Genomic DNA, 27,431 nt, shown 5'->3' on the forward strand with positions numbered 1-27,431 from the left:
TTATTCGGATAATAGATGTCTTTATGAAAATGCAACTTTTGATGAAGAATTTAAATATTTTTCATACATTTTGGGTGGGCTTACCATCTAGTAAATTTTAAATTTATTCATTTGAAGGGAGTCTAATAATTGAATTTTCGATTATTATAGGTAAATAAAAGTAATGTTTTTGAAATATTCTTTTTTTTTATTAACTGTATGATATTTGGTTTATTTACATTGACAACAGTGTTTCAGGCTATAAATTATTGATAAGGGCTATTGCCGACTCAAGTAGAAAGCCGATACATTCACAACGACTGGTCCTACGTTCTCCGCCCCACCTGTTGTTGTTTATGGATGACCTGTCATTGTTCTATAGAGTGCTCATACTGATGCCTCTGTCGTATTCACACAGGGAATGGTTTGGTTTGGATAAATGAGTTACATGATAAATAATACACTAGCATTAACATACCTTCTACAAATCAAATCAAATCAAAGATCAATGCTACATAATTGAAACGAGAAAGGGCGAATCAATATGTCAAGCATTCTGGGATCTGATGTTGACAGCTGAAAAGTGGACCACTCGTTGCTTGTGCAAAAAGTTATGCTCAGGCTTTATTAATCTAAAGATGGCGCTGTAAGGGCAGATCCATCAAAATATAACACATTCAATTAATAAAAAAAAACTAATGGACGATTTAATTTCCAGGACTCGTGTTTGACTGTCATCAGATTGAATTGCACTATTATCGGTCGAATGAACATGATATACCGGATACGAGTTGAAGAGAAGAGTATTATAATATTGTTTAAAGAAATAATGCACTATTGTATGTAATGCACTGCATATTTTAAATTTGTGTATTATTAATGTGCGTTTATCAATTTGATGGAAATATTAACTACCAACTTATTAATTTAGCAGACACTCATCGAGCTTGTTGATAGTCAACAACCAAATATCTTTTCTCTACCGATTTTTTCAGTAATGATACAAATAGGTAATGATCAAACATAAATCTTTTTAAAAAATAATTATGTAAGTATGGAAAATAATGTAACTCTACTTATTCAATTTATAGATCTTTATTTGCAGTCTGCTAATATTAATAATATGATTAATTATATTAATTTAAAAGTGATAAATGTTATTTTGTTAAATGACTGTATAGTATTAAATGTATGGTGTTTGTTGTAAGATGCCATTTTCGTGGAACAAATTTCAAATGGAGCATAATATTATTTTATTAGGCCTCCACAATGTGGAGGGATATCTTAACGGTATGTTAACGATGATTGATTGAAAGTCATTCGCTCAGTCCCCAATAGGGAGTGATGATACGGAGAAAGAAAGGGTAAACGTTAGAAACATCCACGCCCTGCAACCAAATACATAATACACCTTTCTTTTCATACTGAATAATTAAATATATTGTAAGCTTTCCAAAAAAAAATTGGTGGCCACATTTATAAACATAATATGGATTATACTCTTCACATAATTATCCCAATCGATTGTTGTACAAAATAAGAAAATCTTCTTAATTCTGTGACGTAGTCATTATCGCGGGAGCTGCACACGGCCTGCGGGCCGAAGATTACCCATTACTGTAGTAAATATATAAATATTGATTGAAAAAATTATGCCTAGTGATTTGTTCATTAGTAATTATTGTTGAATGTTTACATTTCTTCACTTCTATCTTATCTTAAGGTGTGATTTATTAGATATTCAAATGTGGTATGCACAATCCTGACAGCAATGACTCACATATTAGCTGTACATATTTTATGACAATAAAAAATAAAAACGTCGATCATCCCTTACGATAAGATAGAAATGGGATGACGATATTATTAACATGAGATTAGTATTATGTACTTATATATCTAGCTTTTATTTCACTTCAATTCTATATTGTGTTAAGACTAACTCAAAATATATAGATAGTAAACGCACACCTTTCTTAAATTAAAATAATTATAAAATATACTTGCATAAAATCATAGACTGATGATATTCAGATGTTGGTGGATTCACTCATTTATTACAAAATATTTTTTAAAAAATAGGATAGGTAAACTAATGTGTTTAAATAAGTCTTATTACTCACCTGTATGTCTATTATTAACGGTTATTAGTTTAGCACGTTTCCGTTATTATCATTATTCCAAATTAACACGGAAGGTATTCTATACCTACACTAAACGGTTATCAGCGGCTATCTCTAATTCGTAACATGGCGAAAATGTATGTTGGTAGACATGTCGGTAAAATTCGGATATGTTCGTGCTGCCGAACCCAAGTGGATAAGATCAAACACAAGCGGATATAGCCGAACCAGTGCCATCTAGTTGGTAATGAGCCAAACAAATTGTATTGTATTGACACGTCAGATATATCAACATAACCTACAATATTACCTACAATATTATAACCTACAATATTATTAGTCGTGTCATTGCGATTGCAGCAAAACAGTCGGTCTTGCATTTCAATTGTCAATATGTAAAATTGACGTACTCTGTCTCGTTCTCAAAGTTAACACAGCCAAGAGAGGCGTCAGACGGTTAACTTTTTTATATAATTAACCGCTAGAATATGTAATGCGATAAATGTGATATATTTATCACAATTAGATCTTTTTTTGATGTTAAGTGATATGTTAGAATAGGCCTGCTGAAATGAATACTTTGTAGCATAGTTCTGAATGTATACATATTAATCGTAAGCATATTAATTGGCATATATACTAACTTAATCTGTCAGCCATGATTATAACAATAATAAATATATTACTTTGTAGATAATTTGTCTCTCCAGTTTTTATGCGATATTTAAATTATGAGTTAATCAAGTTTGAAGATTGAATTCAATTATGTGCGATGTTGCTAAATGTAATATACACTGGAGTATATCTTTGTATAGGACTTTAAATTTCGGGTAGGAAAATATGTATGTCGTTGTCAACTTGAAGAGAGACCAAAAATATATACAGGTGTGATAACTAATAACCATTCAAAAAAGTATTTTTTCAGAACAAGTTACAAACAGCGACGAATTATTTATTTCTTTCACGTTACTTTGGACCACGTTGTGCATTAGATCAGGTGACATATTAAAAAAAGTAGTAGAACCTTTAATTTTTTAAAAAATAATACATTTCATAATGATCAATTAATATCTGTCGGTATACAAGCCGGTGTATCCTAAAACAGAAAGAAACACTTTCAGAAAAACTCAATTTAACTGTCTATGACTTCACTGGGTACTAATTTTTGGCTTTATGATTGTAGGATTTCAAATTTCTATTATGAATTGTTATTGAATCTGTATTTAACTCGTTTTCGGCAAACATCAGATTTAAGACACACTAGGTTTGAGGTACAGCAGCCCTATGTTGTAACTTGTGACATGAAGTCACCTGACAACATGACGTAATTGTGACGTATGCTCAATACACGTATCGAGGCGAGCCGCCCAATGCATACGGCTCACCATAGATATTATTATGCTGAAACACCTATTTGTGTATGGGGACAATGAATAACGCCAGTATTAGAGTAGCGTTAATTTCTCGAAGACTATTGACTCACTCCGGTAGTACATCACAATGATGTCATATGACGTCATGTCGCCAGGTGACTTCATGTCACAAGTTACAACATAGGGCTGCCGATCCATTCCTTTGATGGTATTTTGATTTAATCACAATGGTGCCAATTATATACTTATTTTAAAATAAAAAACAGAACTTAAAACACAATTCTTTACACAAATTTAATATAAAACTGTTCATACATTCTATAACTGAGGTTTATTGTTCTTAAATGATCCATCATTACTATTCGAAGAAGTTTTTAATATTGCAATGAGAATATAACACTATTTCACACATCGGCTGTGGATACACTGACATCTCATACAGTAGAGGGAGGTTTTCTTAAGCTTGGGTCTTTCTATGATTGTTTTACTACTACCTACTCACTGTTTCAACCTAAACTAGCTACTTACTGTAATTGTGAGTCGCAGCCTGTTGTAGTGTTAAAAAACTAGATATAATTATAATATTAATCCATGGTTTATAATCCAATATTAACAAAGAAATAACTAGTTTGAATCTTGTTTTACGCATAAATACATAGATGGTGATGTGAAAACTGTTTCCAATTCATTTTTTATAAATAAAATCTGGTGGTAATATTAAATGTGTTATTAGATATTATAAAATTATGTTGATAACAGAATTTAACAATCATATAAGTAATATAACAATAAATCAATGTACTGAATTGTAAAGATACTTTGGGATTTTAGTTTAAGATACTTACTTTGCTATTTTAGTTTGAATGCTCAAAGCCTAATTGGGACAGAGTCGAATATATTGTACGATTGGTATGTAACAATAATATGATTGAACACTAGAGACACGGCAAAACTTGAAACATGATAGAGATGTAGTTGAATAAAAAAACGACCGTGCCCCATAATATAATGACCAAAGATAAGCACACCGATTGCATAGTATATAATTTATAAATATATAAACTATTGTTGGTACTGCTTGACTGGCAAATACAGATTTAAGTGAATTTATAAATAATGGTATGTGATTATTATATTAGAACAGGCATGTCTAATACATCGATCGCCGGATGGATTTTGGTTGATCGCACATTGAGTCGTGAAAATTTAAAAAGCGTGTACATTCAGTTGTAATATAATATGATTTTAAAATTTTAAAGAGTAAGCTTTCACTATTCATGTTTCTCTTTTTTCTTAAATCAGCGTACTTGAAAGTCTGTTTCAAATTAACCATGAGGAATTTCAATTTGTATTGCATCACTTACGGCCTGTGATCTACAGATAATGAGAATTCACTTTAACCGGTTCTATGCCGTTCTATGCTCGTTTAATGATTCCATTGTGTGTCTTAAGGTGATACATCAGTGAAACGGCAAATAATTTTCAACTATAGGCACGACGAAATTTTGGACTCGCTCGCAGTCTGAGAGAGAACGTCGAGCTTGAAGCACGTCACTTTGTTTCCTGATGGCGACGGGCGTATTAATTCTTAAATCGTGTAAAGATGACTAAAAACGTTACCCATTTACTTTAAAAAGAAAACATGTCAATGAATATATTATTATTGTTACTAATAGAACAATAAACAGAACATAAAATGGACGTATGTTGGATTTATATGACAAATTATATTTCGTTTGTCATGCGTCATTTGCACCCGCGACCCGCAATCCGCTCATCGCCTAGCCACGATCTTTTTAGACCGTGCCTCAACTGAGGTACAACCTTAATGCCAAAAAGCATTAATAACATCTTAACTTGCCATTGTAACTTTCGACAAATTCACTCAAATCTGTAACATGACACGTAAGCCTTCGGTGACCATGGGCCAGAGAAAGAGACTATACTACGATGTTAAGTAAATGAAAGATGAAATTAAAAATATTATAGTTATATTTTTATAACGATGGTGAATAGTGTGAAATGATAATTGAAAAATATCTAATAATATTATATTTAATTTGAAAAAACAGCATTGGTTCAAGTTATTCACTGTTAACAGGTAAGATAGATGTTTTAAAAATCAACTTTTCAAAAATGCTTAAATAAAAATGTCAAATGCTTTTGTAATAATTAGAGTTATCTACTTCAATGCTGTATGTCTTATGATATGAACAGTAAAATATTGTACTGTAGAGTAGAAATTAATAAGAAGCTTTAAATAGTAGGCCAAAAAAAATGTAAGTTATTCATCAAGATACAATGCCAAAACTAGTTCATTGTTATACGTATATTTCACTCAATATTACTTAAAAACATGACGTCTATAATTAATGATAAGAATTAATGTGGTTTAAATTTTGATTATAAAAACAATAAGAAGAAAATAATGTTAGTTGTACTTATCTACCATTAATTTACTACCATAAAATGTACATTGATAAGTTAATTACTGCATTAAAAATATTCCCCAAATAACATGCTTTTCATGTTAACTTTCAATATACATAATATAGCTTAATAATAATGAATGTCATAATTAAAATTCATTATGTTGTGATCTTCCTTTTGTGTAATATAGTCAATAGTAAATTTAAATGATTAAATAAATACATTTATAATAAAAATATTTAAATTCAGATTATCAATATAATATAATTATCATTGTTGAACTGTTTTTCGAAATACATAAGTGTTTACATTTTTAAATATCCAAGTATGCTATCTTATAATGGCATTTATCTACTCAATGTCTATATAATTATCATTGTTGAACTGTTTTTCGAAATACATAAGTGTTTACATTTTTAAATATCCAAGTATGCTATCTTATAATGGCATTTATCTACTCAATGTCTATATAATTATCATTGTTGAACTGTTTTTCGAAATACATAAGTGTTTACATTTTTAAATATCCAAGTATGCTATCTTATAATGGCATTTATCTACTCAATGTCTAAAATATAATCAATTTCACTATAAAAAATTGTCTATAAAGGATTAAAGCATATTAAATTTAAACATACTTAATATTTGATGTGCAGTTATGTTTTATTTCATAATATTAGAATATTTTTATGTAGGTAGGTAATTGTTTCTTTTCTTATTAAAGATTGTAATAAAAAAAATGTCATTCTCTAATAGTAAATAGAATATAATTCTGTTTATTCTACATTATCTAAAACTTTCTAAGAAATCTAGATAGAGTCAATTTATTTCAAACAGGGTGAGTCAAGAAAAGGTATGATTTGGCAGAAGTAATTATGAATTTATTCAAAAGTACTAAATGCAAATGTGTTACCATTGAGTGTTGATATTGTTATGTATATATGCATTTTAAATAAGCCATGATAAAATTATTATATGAAGATTCAGAATTATAAAAGTATGTTAAATGTAGTTTCTTCTACAACTCATTAAAATATGTAAGCAGATATTCTAACATTGTGGCATAATATACCTACGTATTTTTAAATAAGTTACATGGATGAAATCTTTTCCATAGTGCCACAAAGATTGGCACTCCTTCACAACAGTCAAGAACAGCATTAGGTGTACCAATGTATGGGTTCATGAATATTCCTCACTGATGACAAACCGAAAGCAGACAATATATTATTTTTTATGATTTCTTTGTTTACTTTATGGTTACTGCATTATTCAAGAATGAATAAAAAGAAAAATCCTCCAGTATAACTCTTTTAATTGACTGTAAACTTATATTATTCAAAATATTGTAAACACAGAAAAGATTAATAAATAGAAATGTAAAAGCCATCACCATGGACCAAAGTTCTGAAGCAGAGTAGCTTATGGCCTGACCGCCATAAAACCCGAGTAAAAAAAACCGCGTCGACTTTTCCTAAAGATTGAAAGCACATTACATTAACGTGCCAAAACACCCAGTAAGGTAAGCCAGTTACCATTAATTTTGTGTTCCCTGATTGTAAAGGAGACATTCTGATCGTTCTAATGGGTTCCCAACCTTTTTGTACTCTAGAGCACATTAAAATATCAGTAGGGCGGCGGGCACCACCTATTTTTTCAAAGCAAATTTGTAGTTGGACATAGGTAATAAATAATACACAAAAAAAATATTTCGTAAATAACTCATTAAAATTTTAAAAAATTCTGTCACGATCGAATAGTGGCGGGCGCAGAAAAATCAGTCAGCGGGCGGGGTTGGGAATTCTAATCTAAAGAAAGACTCTAATCCGCAACCAACACACTTTGAAAATCTCAAGGTGCAATAAATTTAACTAGATAATCATTATGCAGATTGAAATAAAACCAATTAAATATTTAAACAAATCATTTATTTTAGAAAAATACATTTTTCAAAAAAAAAAACAATAGTTACAGGTTTATAGGATATCAGCAGAATATAAATTAATTTACTGTATACAATGAAGCACATAGTAAATAATAATAAATCTCATAGAATACCAATTCGTTTTGGAAGTGAAGTTATATATTTTATGCACGATCTTTTAAACATTTACTATACTAAATACTATACACATAGAAGAAATAATAAAAATATAAAAACCTTTAATGATGGAATGCATTTTTGATTTAAGTATTCATTTATATAAATTTACAGACATATTTACGTGGAACTCCAATATTGATGATTTGGCACCACGTTTTACTTGTTTATAGCATTACCAATATGAAAAAAACCACAGCCATTGAAAAAAGTAATAGAAAATAAAAATATAATCCTTTACTTGTCTGCAAAATACTAAACATAATTTTATGGAACTCATTTTTTTAGTAAATACATATGTAATAACAAAAAAGGATGATTGATTTGCATTATTTACACAATTCTCATACATTATTAATATTGTCATAAAGTGTTGTCGTCAGCAAGATGGGATGCTGAATAATACGTATTAGCCACAGTAAAAATTAGTTGAATTTCAAAAAATTTCAAACCTCCTCAAGTAAATTAATTGTTGAAAATGATACAACGATTATGTACTGCATGTTTGTATTAATATATTCACAAAAGTTAATCATTAATTTCATCTAAAACAAATATGTATGTAATTATCATCAAAAGGGACAATATCCTAAAAAATATATAATTTATCTCTGATAATGCAAATTATAATATTATTATTAATATATTTTGTACTAATTACCAATTTCAGATGACATGGTTTACATATACAGTTTGGTTTGCCTTTGATGCATTGTCAGTGCATATTGTGCCCATAATCAGTTTAAAAAAAAATTTAAATGGGAGAGAGAGAGAGTATATACATTCTGAATGTATCAAAGATAATCCAAGTTGAAACTAATTATATATAAATTACTTATTGATACATAAAAATGCTACTGACCTGTTTATATAATATACACCCAATCCTCTTTTTGCACCGTTTCAAAATAACACAGTTAAAAAAGTACCGATTATTTTTTATTTGCACTGATTTTTTTGCTTTAACACAGTTTAAAAAAACTAAAAAGAATAAAAATACATATTTATGTACATATTTATCAAAAAAATTGCATTGCAATCTATCGCACGCCACTGGGGCATACATATGTTGTCACCGGATGCCGCCCAGACATACATACGTACATACATGGTGCCACTAGTCAGTCACTTCAGGTTCAATACGAGAGACGCGCCGCGTATGTCGGCGTCAGCGTCATTAAATATTTCCAGCGACGAGAGTGATTTTTTGCTAGCGAAAAACAGCAGTAAATGGGCACATTTATTGTCAAGTAGCGACACTGAATGAATATATTTCTCTATGCTTAATTTAATTTAAATCTATATTAAACTATGTATTTTTATGCATAAATATTTTTATGTATAAATAAAAAATAAATTCGATTTATTTTTGAGTTCAAGAATTTCGTATTTTGAGTTGATTTTAAGTAATGGAACCTATCTACCATTTTTGTATGGGCACCTTATCTTATTTTACACGGTTTTGTTTTGCACGGTAGTCTTTAGTACGTATCCCCCGTGCAAAAAGAGGATCGGGTGTGTGTATATATATATATATATATGTATATATATTAACAGGTATATTTTTAAGATACATAACTATTTTCATATAATATTCATTTTATAATTTGACGTCATGGAGATATTCTTCAAGAAAGAAAAAAAATAATGTGTATTATGTATATGAGACTTGACAAGTTTACTTAATTTTGATATATTATTATATTTTAATATACAAGATCATTTATGGTTACATAAAAATTCATCTTGTCTTGTAAATTTCATCAGCTACGTATTGACCAAAAAGTAATTATTGGCCACACACACTTCCTATAAATATATTTTGTCACAATTTCATTAACACATTGCACAAAAAAATACAGTATAACCTCGATTATCCAAATTTTGTTTTTGATCATCAGTTTCATTTGAAAAAAATACAATTTTAAAATATATATACTAAAAAAATTCCTCTTAAAAACATTTATTCCTGGAGTAAACAGTTTACTAATGTCTTATTATTTTTACAATTAGCTATTACCCAGACTATCTTACTGCATGATTAATCCGGATAATCAACGTTGTACTGTAATCACAATAAATTAAAAAGATACAAAATAAAACAATAAACAAACATCATAAGTATGTCATCGGGAGATAATAAATATTTCAGATTATTGGAAAGAAAGACAACAAAGTCACATGTGTTCTTATATGGACTTTATTGCCTTCGCTTCCAACTTTTTCAATGTTTTTTTTATCAGCCGAGCTATGCAACATTATTTTTAAAATGCATATTACTACAATGTGCTGTTTCGGTGTATCGTTTATAAGATTTATAACTGGGAAAATTAATAATTTTGATATAATGACATAAAAATGACAAAGTATGTTTAGTTTCTTTTACGTTCATCTAATATAAATTAAATTTCATATAATTGTGTTCTGTATATATATAATATATGAACAGTAGTGTGTATTTCATACAGTCAAACATGCACTGCCTGTCTGGAAACACATAAGTAGTGTATTCATACGCAAGAATATTATATCATGGTTGATACTGAAATAGGTAATATTAACAACTGATTCAATATTGATATTATAACAAGATAACATTTTAAATATTCAAAATTCAATTATAAATTAAAAATCCAATTTATTTGAACAATTGAATGAATGCATGGGAATCATTGAAATGTATTCCAGGCACACGTGTGCATTTCTATTTCACTATGACAGACTATCCATACATAGGATACTTCTTTACTAATTACTTAGTAACCAACATTAACTTTTAATGAATTGGAAGTCAAGAAATGTTGATAATTAGAATGTAATTAAAAGGTATATTCAATTACATGATACATTTCTTCTTGCTTTGATATCTCTCGACATATTGACTTTTTTACTTATTTCAGTATTAATGACGATATTATTATGAACTCTCATACACAACTAGAATATACACTATGTATGGATTGGTTGTCTTCACAAAAACAGATGAGTTGTGTGACTTTTGGACAACACAGAAAACTATCCTGTGACAAACCACAGAATAATTTCACTTATAGATACAGACAGATTGAGACTCGCTGAAAAGGTTATTGGGTTATTTTATTATTCTAAACTTAGAGTGCGATAAAGAACCATACTTAGGCGCGTAAGTCCTTAAGATTCGCGTCTAACTTTAAGAGACCATTTTTGGCAACCTAAGTTCGGTGAGAAAATATTATTCTTCACTGCATCACGCTCTTAGTCTTATTCCAACTCTTTCTTCATTCAAACACTCATTCACCACAATCTAATGCCCTAATTTTATACGGAAACAACTCAATAATTCAAGGTTTTCATGTAATGATGCCATTTGATGTAGAAAGATTATTTCTTTAACAATCAAACATTTCTTGAATGCGTTATAAAATCAAATAATCCATTTTGGGATCAATCATTATTTTATCTTTATACGGGAATGTCTGGGTTTATTCCTTATTGAATTGTAAAATTTCATAAAGAATTGATAAATTCTATTTGTGTAAATTTAAAAAGGAACGAACGGTAAGGGGACTGGAAGATTTCAAGAAATGGCTGTACCGGTATACCGTCATCACATTAGCATTGAGAACATTTCAAGAAAAAAAACTTATAGCTACTGTCAAGTGCAGATCAAGGTTTTTAAATTGAAATGAAAATTTCTGCAAAAAATTATCTGTTTGTGCTGTAAGGATTAAGATGTTTCCGTAATAAACCAAGGTATCAACACGTGTAGTAGATTCTTAAATTAAATGTATTATTGTTTATTAGCAGTCTCCCTTGCCTTAAAAGTCCATACACGCTACTGTATATGCATATATTATGTAAAATGCAATGTTCTAAGCTACCGAAAGCATTATGTATTCATAATTTTATATTTATATTATAAGTTAAGGAGTAATTTTTAACTTTATATTTTATCAGTACGCAAGTATTCAGTCATATGGTCTAAATTCATTAAAAGTAAATACATGGATCCATAAAAATTCTTACTCCTTCCGTAATGTAATACATATTGTCAATATTTCATACATTTTGACTGAATATAATAATAATTATGCATTCTGATAAACATAGTATATATTATGTAAGTGTAAATGTAATATGAAAGGTGTATATACATTTATTATATTAATCCATACACATTGCAGACAAATAAAATTCTGAATAAATTCATTCTTTCATGATGTGAAGTGATATAAATCAATTGCTATAATATTCGGTTCCACAGAGATTTATGACAACTGGGTTGAATTCTACGAATTTACTAAATATTTCTATCCATATGATTAATTAGATTTTCAATCTGTGTCCTATGATAATATTATGTATAATATACCAAATATAAATAATACAAAAATAAACACATTTTTTTCTATTTGCAGCCTTCCCTTAAAGAAAAACCTACAAACTAAAAAGTATCATTATGTTTTAGCTGGATGTTTTCCTTTTCCGTAAAACATATCCAAGAAGAGACCTGCAAAAGAAAAAACCAATATAAAATTTTATGTACCAAACTAATTTTTGCAACTAAATTTGGCACGTCTTTCGCAGTTGTCTTTACATTTTGATATACCGTCGGTAATTTTCTACAAACACGTATCTCAAAAAACACAACTTTTCAGGAGAGGCTAATAACAACTTTATTCTCTCAGTTTTTAATTTAGAAATAAATTTTCTTTTATGAAATATCCATTTAGTATAGTTACAAATATTTTCATGAAAAAAATGTTATGTTTCTTCAATTTATCGCACTATGCTTTCGACCGATCAGTCATATTGTCGTAGATACAAGTATGCGTTGCAACTTTACTGTAAATATTACTGCAGCAAACACGTATCTTGACTTACGAGAAAGAACTTCAGTATAATCGTCTGTCGGAGTTCAGTATTCTGTATACTTACAAACACGTAACTCAAGATACGAGTTTATAACATTTATAAAAGTCTTTTTATTTTGATACGAGTTTTTTGTTATTGGTTAAATCTATTATGTTATAAAGTATGTTTTGAGATACGTGTTAGTGGAATATGTGCGTATTCAAATTCTGAATTCATTAGATCAAACAACTCTAAACTGACAAAAATTGAGATACGTGTTTGTAGAAAATTAACGACGAATGCATGTCATTTTGATGTTGTTTCAATTTCAATTAACACAACACTCTATGCATCTCGGGATTATACCATCATTCTACACTGTAAACCTCCCATAAATCCAAAACAACTTTTTCTTCAAGATACATTAAAAACTGTCAAATTTTCATTTTAAATGAAATTTCAAAATATAAAAAATGAAAAATAACAACAAACTCTCAATGCAAAATAACGATAATTCCTGGTATTTACGTCAACATAACAAAATTATAAATTCGAACGTATTACTTTCCCATAAAGATTGAAGTTAGTGATCCAAGTTTTGCCTTTCGCCATTTTCAGGCACTATGAATTCATAGTAATTACTTAGGTACGTATGGTCTGCATACATAAAGTCTGAACATTGGAAAGACAATGGGCAACTGCTTTGGTCAATACTACCCGTAAAATTACCAGAGACTACATCAGAAAAAGACTGATATCGGTAGGACAGAGATAACTTCGATAAAATAATTGTTCGACAATGAAAAACACACAATGAAGAAGACCCAGATTTTTAATAAATCCTAATTTTAATTCAATTTCCCCAAAAAAGTACCCTTTACCCGTATGTGTTATTATTATGACATAATATATATGACAGCGCTTCTTAACCTTTCTGAGCCGTGACCCAAATCAGAGTAATTGTTTTAGTATCCATATACATCTAGTCGGCTTGAAGAACAGGTAAGCGAGGTTGATATTCTCTTTTGGTATCCATAGCACATTGCCGAGCTAGATCCAACGTCGCCTCTTCACTTTCATCACACCAATCAGAACGCACCAAATATGTAGAGTATATTATTATCTCAAGAATGTTGTTTTCTTGAAAATATTTAAGACCCACTAAATATGCCAATCGACCCATAGGTTAGGAACCTATGAGAATCAAATTATCCTGGTATTTTATAACTACATTTTTCTCTAAATCTAATTTTACTTTGATGGTTGTTTGATATTTATTAGTTGTAACTGATAAGGTTTTATATTTTCACTTGGCTCACAGGGACACATTTACAAGAGAAAATCATCCACATTCAGTTTGAGCTCACCTGAACCTTATCGATATAAAACCTCATTGGGTGCAATTTGTTTCATGGCAATCTGCTTACTCCTTATTGGTTACATACCAATAAATACCAATAGGCCGACCAATTAATGACTCTGATTGTTTTACAATATGTCAATAATGATGTATCATATATGATAAATCAACAGTTGTAACTATATTGTATGTAGTACATACATTAGTGTCGAACTCTATAGAATATCATATGGAATATTGTACCTGAGAACACCAAAACAGCTCCAAACCATTGACGGGGCAGCAGCACATTTCTGAAGATAATGACTGAAGCAAGAACTGTGAAGAACTTTCGAGTAGTTGTGACAACCGAGCACGCCAATGGTCCAAAGTTAGACACCTGAAAATATATAGAATACGGAATCAGGAAAAGGGTAATTTAGATACCTAACATATAAGAGGAACATATTAATCTTCCTATTCATAATAATGATAATAATAATAATATGTAGTATAAATAACTCTTTATGTGGAAGTCTTCCCTGCATAAGTGGTATAGGGTTGTATTTTAGTGTGAAAAATATTCCTGTGGGCGTTATGGTGGATATAGCTGATTTTTCACGATCAGTAATATGGCACACATGCGCTCACAGAAGTCAACGCAAGGTACATAACATACCTGTGATAATATTGTCAACATAGTGACTCATAATCAGTGAATGTTTGGCTCGCAGTCAACGGCAAACAAGTGTTCTTAAAGGTCGTGACCAGTCAGTGGTCACAGTGATGGACTTCATCTTCTGCAGACACATCCGGGTTAGTGCTCGTTCTCCCTCATTCCCACCATTCCAACCTAACCTTCTATATAAGTTCAGTCATATTTACAACCAACTATTGTAGATCCTTGCAACAACTGTACGCTGAAAATACTTACTGCCGCTTACTATTGTATGATTCATAAGTTCTAATAGAATATTTAACTAGCAAATCTTGCACATCTGTTTACAGCAGATAAAGAGATATTTGTCCATCAATTATAATTAAATTATGATCTTACCGCGAGGAAAATAAACAGCTGGCCTAAACCTCCAGCAATTGCAAGAGTTGTTAGGTGCCAGATGATAGTCGGGTGCCGTGTCACAAATGTCAAGAATAAGCTGACCTCTCCACTTAATACAACTGCTACAGATAACAAAAGTATCGACCTGAAACAATGAAAAATGATAAGGTGATATCATTGACTTAGACTATCCTCCACGTAACCTTGCCATTGTACACAGTGACAAGGATTTGTGTTGTATACGCAACCATATAAATGTATTAGTTAAAGCCGGGCACTCAATTGATTTACATACGTACGCCGTATAATTGTATTAGTAAATTCCAAGCACTCGATTGGTTAATTCACATTTTCATTCAAAAACATCTATTCCAAATGGCAAGGTTACGTGACTGAGACTCTACCACTGATACTTGGCCAGTAAAAGCAAGACAAAAGCAGAGGCTAGCTTTTGAAATATGGTGCTGGAGGCGGATACTAAAAATCTTGTGGTTAGTCAAATGTGCGACTCAATAATCAGCACACTCCAAATTCTAAAAAGACTACACTCTTTTCAGTTTGCTTCACAAGAATCTTAAATTATTGTTATTATTTTATTATTTATTCATAACAAACATCATATGAATAAACCTATATTATGAGATGTTTATAACTTTGTTCCAGTCAGTCTGAATCAAGCAAACGAAACAAACCAAACAAACCATCATGTCTCATATCTGACGACTTTATATAGTTTCCAGTAGTTAAAATTACTTCAATCATTTCTTTGTCTCTAAAACAGCAACACAATTATTGAAATGTCAACTTGTTATGAAATTCTAACCTCTTATATCTCGGCATCTAAAATAACATAAGTTTAATTGTCGTATGATGGAAATGTCTAAAATATTAATATGTACATCTCACGATATATACATGCCGAAGAATGCTTATATCTAAATTTTTCTTAATCCTAAAATTATTATAATGTTCATAGGTAACGCAATATGTCGAGAAAATGACAGATACGGAATACAATAAAAAAATGACTATAATTTTTAGGTTAGGTCCTGTCTGGGCCGTTATCACTTTGACAGATCAAACCACTTCTGACTGTCAGAGAATGATTTGATTTCCGCTGGAACAGTGAACCAAATGTCAATTCGCAAACTGTTTCCGGTTTACTCTCTACGCATGCGCCATTTCGGATGGTTTCCGACGGTTGGAAACATCAGTGGAACGCACCTTATGTAAATACATATTATATAGTTATTTATTTTGTAACCCAACGCAAACAAAACATAAAAAAATAGACATCAAAATATCAATGAAATAAGAGTCGTAATCATCTGATTTTTTATATACTATCATATTGTAATAACATTTAACTATTTGTAACTAATTTTGGTTTTTTGATTTACTTTGAAATTCAATCGTTTAAACTTTAATAATTACACATGCCAAAACAATTTATAATCAAAACATTACTGCGCGAGAGGTTTGTCCAAGATCCAACATTCATCAGATAGGTGACATTTTCTAAGTGGCATGATATTGATTCGGCGGCAGAAGTTATAAACCTAAAATTACTCAAGATTTAAGAATAAAAACTCTATTTTTGCCCTAGAAAAATATATCAATCTAATGTAAGTATATTTATCTCAGCACGAAAATAGTAATAGAAAACCATAATATCTATTTAGTCAATGAAAAATCAAGATTAAGAAATCACATAACATTCTTTATTTTTATAGGCAGGAAGTTTATACCGCTGGATCAATTTGTGACTAATGTACAGCCTTAAACATCAATAATTGAACAAGATCTTACCAATAGTTTGTGTTTAGCATCATATATTGAGCAGAAGGGGAAGACTCGGCTCTCATGCGATCCTAAAACAAAATATTATTAATTTATTTTGGTAATACATCACGAGTAGGGATTCCAATCCCGGGATCCCGAATCCCGGGATCCCGAGCTATTTTCGATACCTATGGATCCCGGGATTGATAAACATAAGGGCTTGCGCAGACAGAGAGCGGTCGGAGTTCTGCGTTCAACCGACCGTTGACCGCTAACGTTCAGGGACAGCAGACAGGTGGCGGTCAACAATAAGCGTTCCATTTGTTTACAAACGTTGTACTGACACAAGCGCTGCATAATGCTTGACCGCTATATTCCGACTACGAGTGGAAGTGAGAAAGCACCGCTGTTGCGTACTCACTCCCCCGTGTGGTTTCGCTCTATGTTGTGTGACTGCTCAGCGGAGGTACGGCGTTCTTTGTAATTCCGGGCATAGAACTCCAGAACTCCAGCGTTCCAATTGACCGGCGCGGTCTGACCACCGGCTGTGTACCCATACAGTATGAAGTCCATACAGTACAAAGAACGCCGAACTCCGAACGCGGAACGCAGACCGCCTGACCGCGCTCTGTCTGCGCAAGCCCTAATCCCGGTATTTCGGGATTGACTTTTTTATCAATTTTTTTGGAAAATAAAATAAAAGCGAAAATAAAACAGAAAAAATACTTTTAATAAAAAATAACTACATTAGAAATAAACTGAGTTTGAATGAAGTTTGATTTACCCATGTGTAGGTTGCCAATTCATTTTATTTTTTCACATGAATTATGAATTATTAAAAATGAGAAAGATTGGAAAAAAACAATGCTATGCACTTTTAACAAAGTAATTCTACCATGATATCATACGTTTTACGGCAGTTTCATATTTGGCTGACTAATTAGATTTATGATGCGGAAAGGCCATAAGTACACCATGATTATTTGCTTTACTATTTTAAATCTCGCTAAACCATTCATTATGTCTTTACTATCAGAAACAGCAATCTCATATTAAATTCACATTATTATTTATATTACAATATTATTTACTCCATTAAACTTGTGTATTTCCAAAATTGAATGTATACAATATTAACAATAAATGTCTTAAATAGTATAAATTATACTAGATTTATTTTTGACCGATTTTATCAATGTTATTTGTAAATATAAAAATTTTATATTAACAAAGGAAAAAAATGCCAATCCCGGGACCAGTCCCGGGGTCCCGGGATTGTCAAATTGTAATCCCGAAATCCCGGGATCAGAATTTTGGCTCGGGATTGGATTCCCTAATCACGAGATAAATAAGCCGACAATCCAATTTTATTCGAATTATGTTTTTGTGCAGGGGGTTCCCATTGCACGCATTATTGTGTATCGATGTTGAATTGTTTAAACCTCAGGTGCGACAAAATTTTAATTTTATAAGAAAGACAAAAACTAAACATGCAGTACATTCATTTTTTTTTTTGTTGTAAGTCAGTGAATATCTATCTAAATAGGTAATAAAGAGTTCATCATCATTCATTTTTTAAATAGCTATGATGAAATTACTATATAAACTGGGGGTATCACATTTTTAGAAATCGGATGTCGATATACAGTCGAACTTGGTTATTACAAGGAAGATGGTACGGACTGAATTTGCTCGTTATAAGCGGTACTCGTTATATCAGAGAATAGGTATTTTTAAAGGAGCAAAGTCACATAACAAAAAAAGTCGAAAATAAATAATCTGAAAACTATCGTAAAAATCCCCGAAACAAGCATGGCCTTCATAAACTACAAAAGAAGTTGTTTATTGTAATGAACGCTGGTATGTACCTACGGACTTCACAAACCTTGGATTTTGCAACCATATGCGTGCATACTTTTTCATTATTGTCGGCGAAAACAACAATTAGGTAGGTACTTAGAAACTGGTGTCATAAACGTAATCCGTCCCCGGCGGCATCCTGTCCGATCGGATTTTATTGCTTAGGGTCGAAATTTTTTTAACGATCGACACATTAATAGTATTTTCACTCGGTATATCCGATAAGTTGCTCGTTATAACAGTGAATAAATGTATGGAGAAAATCATAAACCAAAATGTCAATGAATGTTTCCTCATTACATCCGAGATCTAGCTATGTCTGAGATCATAATAACCGAGTTCGACTGTAATAAAATAAATGAAAGAAAATAATATTTTGCCAAGCTGTCCAAATCAGATATTTGAACAGCTTGATATACGCACTGTACGTGAAGTCTGAATTGTTTTCAATTTAAAAAATTCAGAGAAATTTGCAGGTGAAAAACAGCAGGTGGTCGCATAACATAACAGTTGCCATACAATACAGGCAATTTACAAACAAGAATTTGTTATGTCGCGTTTAATTTTTTTTGTTCTGCACTTATTTTGACATGCCACGTGCCAGGAATCATAATAATGAGTAGAATCACGCACCTCAATCAGATTATTTGACAGACTATTCTACATAATAAGTGTAGAAAGGCCAAGCACAGTAAACTATGTAGATTCTTTTTGGCAACGCGGAATAAAATGAATTTATATTTTTCAGTTTATTGTGTTGATTTTAATATTAATTTTGTTTTGTGTATTAAGTTTTAAACATTTTTTTTCATAATACTTAACCTCAAAAACGCCTCAAAATTATACGAAAAGAGTGTTTAAAACCTAATGATTTACAGAAACCGATTATTTAAAGTAATCATGTTTGTTGATGACAAGTCCAATTTTATTTTTCATAAATGTATTGCAGATAGGGGTTAATCAGCTAATCAAAATAGGCATATTGTTGTAATTTAAAAATAAAGTACCATAGAAAAAATAAACTTATGATAAAACTAACTAGTCACGCCTGACACACAAAAATGTAATTTCCCATTAATATTGGATTATGAACATCATCGGTTAGTATAAGCTCATAAGCTCTTGGCAAGTTTTGGATTTATATATATGAATATATTTTTTTTATTATTTAGTTTTATAATACAGTACTCTCTCAGTAATCCGCCACCCCAAAAACCAGACAAGTGTCCAATTAGTGAAAGCGGCGGATTATAGTGCATACATATAAAATATGGTAAAAATTAAAACAGGTATTTCGTAAAATTTTTTTTTTTAGAAATATATACTAGCAAATTACGGTTTTATTTATAATCAAAATTTAGTATTCACTAAATTATACATCTTTATAAACTAAGTTTATTAACTAAATATTAAACAGTAAATCACTCGACACAACCACTTATCCAGTGAGGCAGATATTCTTGATTGGCTTATGATTCCTGACTTTCCCTATGACCAAAAGCTTCAGTTTATGTGTCCCGGTTGCATTGGAGCACGGCATAGTTATTGTGATGCGGTCCTTAGGCACTTTCCTCCCTGGTACATTACTTTCTTCGCGATGAATGTACGTTTTACGAAGGAGAAGTTTTCAAAATAAACCCGTCTCAAACGCGGCATACTATTGAATTTGACAATCGAATTATAGAGCTTGATTTTGTGCTTTCAACTAGTAAAAATAACGGCGGGTTATAGTAGTTGTCGGATAATCGAGCTGCGGGTTACTGAGAGTGTACTGTATATGATTCAGAAATTAAATTATAAGAAAGTCTCAATGAGCTTCAATATGCCACAAGGGCTTAAGTAATAAATATACAAAATACTGATAATTTCTAGATAAAAGTAGTGAAATACATTTCGAGTACATTTTCAAAGCTCTGGGAGAGGACTAATTTATATTTTAGTACATATTCCACATCTCATCTGCGTTGTATACTTGTACGCGGCGGACTACTGAATTTGATAATTGAATACCGTCTTAATTTTGTGCTCTCAACTAGTAAAATAACGGCGAATTATAGTAGTTGTCGGACAATCGAGCAGCGGATTACTGAGAGTGTACTGTATATATCATCTATTATATTGTTCAGATTTTTCATTACATTTATACCATAATATGGTTTATGTGGTCATATCTGTTTTTGAAAATAGTAACCCTATATATATAATAATTTGCAGTTATTCAGTTATGCCGAGCGATAACAAAATAAACATTTTACCTGCACGGCTCCGGTGAGACCATCCATTATCAAAGATAAGACTAGAAGCAGTTCACCGATTCCACCATGTGTGCTAGCGGTACCTGGTTTGCTTTGCTCTTTGAACATGAACGCAACAACACCAATGACGATTAGCAACACAAAAATATATCTCCTCAGTGGATACTTTTTTCTTCCAATCAAAACTCCGAGAAGCATGACGGGAATCGGCTTTGCAGATTTTCCAACTACCTAAAATATCAATAAAAATAAAATTACATTTACAATGCGAACTAAAAATTACCATTTGTCAATTAATTATAAGCAATTCATAAACCAGAGTAAAGAGCCTCGATTTCAATAATAAGAAACATTTTACTCAGGAAAAACCAGCTGATTAATTTTATAACAGCACCGAGAAAAACATTTTGAAGATAGAAAGTGTCCGTACAAACCGTTTTTAATTAGAATATACAGAATTGGTTTATCCATTTGGTAGAATTTTACAAATACCTCCACATTTACATAACTACCGTAACATCACACAGGACAACTTTTTTATAATTTGTTCCTACTACAATATGCAACGAAATTGTCATGTGACAGTTAGTCCTTGTGACATCATGCGCAATACCGACAAAAACTAGCATTGTTTCTCACCTGAAGCAGATTTAACCTGGGTTTATCCCGCAAACACAGAATACATAACAAAAATGTAGGACGCCTCGAGAGCCGTTTAAATCTCAAATGATATACATATTTTTATATATATTTATATATGTTTTATACATATTTCACGTAGCTGTGAAAACTACATTTACTGTTAATAACATCATTTGAAAACAAGCTGTCAATATTAACTTACTGAGGCTAATAATTAAATAAGTCACTTCGCATTGCAAATTAATTTGTAGCATACTTCACAATTCACTCAATCCATCAATTCCGTATGGTATTAAATGTAAGACAAACTCTATAACTTGAATTTGTTATGAATGGATGGTATTATTTTATTATATACTATGCAGGTACATTGACAGCTAAATAAGTGCATTGAACCATGATTATTTAGAATATTTAAGGGCGGACATGCTCAGCGAAGGTTAAAATGGAGCTTTTATTGTATTTTCAAAGCATGATCCTGGACATTCCTTAAACGTTGTAGATAATCTATTAATATAAATTTTGAAGCCTTATTATCCTTTATATTTATTTTAAACATTTGATGACTGCATAAAGTATTTTTATTATATTAAATAGTATTCTTTTAAACCTCTCGCTCTAATGATTTAGAATATAGTCATATTTCAGTACATGCATGTGCAGTGGTGTTAAGATTTTTTACATGTATTAATTTTTAAATGCATTTATAAAACCATTAGTATAATTTATGTCGACATTATTATAGTGAAATATTTACGATAAAAAATTATATTGATAATCTCTATGATCCCAAATTTGACAAGAATTAGGCATTTTATTATTCAAAAAATGGGCAGGATTAACACATTTGAAGATAATTCTAAAGATACTAATTATAAGCTATGTTTTTGACCATTCAAGTCTAATAAACATACAAGAATAATGATTGCTTTATAATAATTATTGACCTAAGAATAAGGTAGTGTTTTTTTGAAATACGCCATTTCTTTTGGCATTCCCCAGTGGTTAAGCTACAACATACGGCCGTAGCCATAAATTGACAAACTAAAACTGAAGTAGGGAGTAAGATTATGTTAACGCGCGTGTTTGAACAATAACACATTTATAATAATGAAATAGGCTAAGATGGAGTAAAAGTTACATATAGAATATTAATTTATCTATGGCTACAAATCGATCATTGAAAATATTAAGCACCTGAAAAAGCTGAGAAAGGATTAAATTAGTTACAAGTCATATCGCATTGCAAATTCATTTGTACCAAACTTCAATACGATCGCTACCATTTTTCAAAAACTGCAAGCATTTCATGTCAATTTTAAAACAACTTCAATTTGTTACTAAACTATTTCGAGCATGTTCACATTATAATACAAACATAACAAAAATTACTAGTGCAATGACAGACTGCGCTAATAAAAGTAGTGTACATGATACAGAGATAAGCGGCAGAATAAACCAAACCATCACTTATATAATATTTAGATAAATAATCACAAACAACAGTATGTTATACATTGCGAATATTAAAACATGCCGCCGCCTTATCAGTGGCAAAGGGTAGAAGTAGGCTGTGGAGATCTGAGATAAATAGTATACACGATACTTTGTCAGATATACTTATTTAGTTTAAGAATGCAAATTGCAGATGGTGTTGGTTAGTTTTTAAAATTCAAGTAAATCTTGCTTAAGACACGTAAACGCCAATACATACATAACATTAATATTTATATGATTACTAATTCACACACAAGACGCGTCATGGAGCTCATTAAGTGTTATAATACAAAATATTCATATGACTGCTTTTATTTACAGTCTAAACTTTTTGGTTTGGTTGACAGATGAACAATTTCGAATAATGAAAAAATAGTGAATACATTGTTTCATTTTAACTCTCTTTTTAAACATTCCCGATTATCCAGATTTATAATTATCCAGACTATCTTCATCCGTAATTCGTTTGGATAATCGAGGTTCTATGGCATAATGAAAATTTAACACTATACCAATAATTGCCAAAAAAATATCTTTTCTTCGCATTTGTTCAACACTGGAGCAGCATTTTTACAACTACTTTCAGCGCAATACACTGTAAGATATATATTTCAGATGGCTCCAAGATGGATGCAACTGTGGACAAAGGAAAACTATTTTCCTGTTGCATTTACCCATTAGCTGAGAACAGGCAACACATAAATAAGGACAGTTGATATTTGTTTGATATCTGCGCCTGCACAGTATACTGATAGTGGCGAACCTGAAAAAAAAACCCCTACACCGCGCAGACTTATTTTGAGGTTTACCGATTTTCATGAGCTGTTAAAGGGAACCATACTCTTGAAGAATGAGATTGGTGAGACAGTCAGCACTTTTACATGTAAACAGTTATTATTGTTGCAAGTAAATCCATGCACGTGTACAGGCGCTATTAGAGTGTACTTTACAGTGCAGCTAAAATACTTGACAGTGCTAAACAAACCTGTGTGGGATAGTTGACCCATTGTAGAGCCATATTAGAACAGACCATCGCGAGTAAATAGGTTAGAGCCGAACTGAAGTAGTAAACAACTCTTGTGGTATCAGGTTCTTGCGGTTTTGCCACCTGAAAAAATAAACAATCGATAAAATTGTTAAAATAAAAAATAAACTAAAAAGCAGTGCATTACAATTACAATCTAATAATTCTCAACCATTCAGCAAATACCTATTGGTTATATGAGGCATGTCCAACAAGTCGACAGTGGGATACTTTTTCCGACCATGTCCGATCCTAATAGGATCATATGGGCCTCCACAGAGTGGAGGTTTGTATTAACAGATTTTATTTTTACGAGAAATGGATATCAGCCACTTGCTCAACCTATTAGGTCCATACTCTGACTCATACACAAATTGAAAAACCATATGTGTACTTGCCAGACCCAGGATTCCAACCTGGGACCCTCGATACTATAGACCGGCGCTTAAGCCACGCGGCCATCATGGGTGATAAAGATAAGTGGTGGGGATACTACAGACCCATAACTAAACCGTGAAAATGTAAAAAGCATGTCAAACAGAGAAGCATAATATTCAAAATTGGTTCCGTTATTCAAAAGTTCGAAAAGATATTCAATGAGTTCCAAAATTTTATCAATTGCGGAGTACACGTAATTTTAATACACAGTCAATGAAGATGACACATTTAGCAAACTATCTCTTGAAAATTAGATTTTTCTGAAGACCACAGCAGGAGAAGAATCAATATGGAAGTTTGCATCTAGAAATATATTTCCTAATTCAAAAGAGAATGAATCCTTGGTATAGAAAAATGAATGGAGAAAATTGGATCATACATAAAAAAATTGAATTAACAGTTTTAAACATAACCAAAAGGTTACATAACTGTTTTTGCCTTGAATTTAGTGTGGATAGATTAGTTATCTCTAACAAATTACTATAAACAATAGATTCAGCCAGGATACCAAATTTAAAATTAATAAAGTGTAAAAATTTATGAGTTGACATCTTTCAATGGTTTGGATGTGAACTTTGTAATGTATTCTAGAAGTGGGCACACAAGAGAACTATAATATAATCATTATGATGTTTTTAAATCACTATTGCACCGGATGATAAATATGATATTAAGATGTTCATTTCCTGAGCCACAGAAAGAAAGTATGTTTATGACAAATCTTGTGATTATTTATCACTAATATAAAATTCCGATCATAATATTTGACATACCATAAACCCAGTACCCACGTACGTTCTTGCTCGACGGTTTCGCTCGATCGAGCTTGACTTGGAAGCATGCTCGTCGTTACGTCCACACGCCCGAGCAGCTCGACACAAGACGGTCATTCAAAGCGCACACGTTGAGTCATGCTCAAGTGAATTTCTGACGAACATCAAACAAGAATTACAGACCTTGAATCTTTTTCGCATCGAGCCATTTGCTCGATATCGAACAAAAAAGCATCGAGCCAGATGGTACACACGCTGAGACATGTTCGAATGAGCGTAAAACCATCAAGCAAGAACGTGCGTGTGTACTTAGTAATAGAATTTAATGGATGTATGTATTCATTATTTTCTAAATGGAAATATATTAATGAGAATGTAATCACTTACCAGTATAGCTTTGGCAAATAGGTAATTGCAGATACATTGTACTAAAACAAACGATAGCATACAAGTGAATTGTTCCCCCTCGCCATCACCATATCGGCCTCTTATAATCTTTTCTTGAAGCATTCCAAAATAAAAATAGCATAGAAATATGCCCGCTGCATATGTTAGAAACTTTCTGTTGTATAACATCGTAGATTAAATAACGTGATTCCTGAAATATTAAATAATAAAAATACATTAACATTAAAAGACATCGGCGAGGCATTCTTGTAATATAATAAAACTGTACGTTTAAAAAGATATCACGTAAACACTTCCGAAGAGGTTATGTTTTGCCAACATACGTAACGCGTCCACAATAATTATAAATAATAATAACTAGCCTTTAAATAATTAATAAAACACTGATTATATCTAACTGTTAAGACGGTATTTCAATTGTTTAGTGAATTTACCAAAAACTTAGTTTTACATTCACTGACATTAGTAAACGTCACTCAATTTGTGTCATAGACTAAATACTGAAAGAAAGTACAGGTGTTGCTGTATACATAAACTCTTGAACACGTCAGTGTTCATGGTATAACTAGTAAGGGTAGTATACTAAAATATGATAGTTCCCCATTTAGTATGACGTCAGATTTGACCGATCTCTAAATATTTGAATATCTGAATAGAGATTTTTTCAGATATCTCGACATTTTCAGTTCTCAAAAAATCATTAATAAGATTCTCATGAATTCGAGATTTTTTTTATTGGGAATATAAGTACAAAAAAAATAGATGTGTGTACTTATGTACGCGCGTTAGAAGTTATACTTCTTTAGCGTAACAAAAACAAAACTTGTGATAACCTAGATTCTTCGACTAGCTCTGGTGTGGTGCTTTTTGCTTCAGTCCGTAATTAATAATTTCTATTTATTATTTCTAATTATCTTGTTAAATTATACACTCAGAAAAGGGGCCGCTTATTGGAGCGCCGCTGGGCCTATTTTATTACTTCATTCCGTAATTATTATTAATATTTATTATTACTCTTTTAAATATCTTGTTAAATTACATTCGGAAAAGGGGCCGCTGGATTAAAATTATTTTATTGCTTCATTTCGTAATAATTAATATTATTTAATATTACTTTTATTAATTAACTTGTTAAAGTACACACTCAGTAAAAGAGCCGCTTATCAGAGCGCCGCTTGTTTAACATGTACCCATGAGACCAAAATGAATACTTATAATCATAATAATAATTATTCACATTGATAAACATTCACAAAATTATTTTTTTTATTGATATATAATTTTACTTATAAATAATACCTTATATAAATATAGCCTCAAATCTTGATACACAATCTTTACAATGAAAAATAAATATACACTCCAATACAAATAAAGTTTTATGAATAACGTTAGGAAAGTTAACAGAAACAAATTCGAATCCACCTAACACAACGATAAATATTTCAAAGTATTACGCAACCCGAATGCAATATAAATTATAAAAATTATGTGTTACATCGGCGCGTCACACG

The 27,431-nt window shown here is 31.1% G+C and overlaps 1 protein-coding gene across 2 annotated transcripts; it reads right to left on the minus strand.

Moving 5' to 3' along the window:
- Positions 1–7,823: 7,823 nt before the first annotated feature.
- On the minus strand, positions 7,824–26,420 carry meigo (Solute carrier family 35 member B1 homolog meigo). Of its 2 annotated transcripts, none has more exons than XM_085940720.1 (8): positions 26,352–26,420; positions 25,897–26,107; positions 24,260–24,382; positions 21,136–21,366; positions 17,048–17,109; positions 15,236–15,383; positions 14,443–14,578; positions 7,824–12,495 (listed from the first exon to the last, which is right to left on the minus strand). In XM_085940720.1, the coding sequence occupies exons 2-8, from the start codon at positions 26,083–26,085 to the stop codon at positions 12,443–12,445; spliced, it is 942 nt and encodes a 313-aa protein (XP_085796846.1). In that variant the 5' UTR covers positions 26,086–26,107; positions 26,352–26,420; the 3' UTR covers positions 7,824–12,442. The 2 variants fall into 2 exon arrangements, with proteins under 2 accessions (XP_085796846.1, XP_085796853.1); XM_085940727.1 differs by having other exon boundaries at positions 26,280–26,419.
- Positions 26,421–27,431: the final 1,011 nt, after the last annotated feature.

Source organism: Rhyacophila brunnea, unplaced genomic scaffold (genome assembly GCF_057557595.1).
Source record: "Rhyacophila brunnea isolate RB1 unplaced genomic scaffold, BYU_Rbru_1.0 scaffold_1, whole genome shotgun sequence".
Lineage (NCBI taxonomy): Eukaryota > Metazoa > Arthropoda > Insecta > Trichoptera > Rhyacophilidae > Rhyacophila > Rhyacophila brunnea.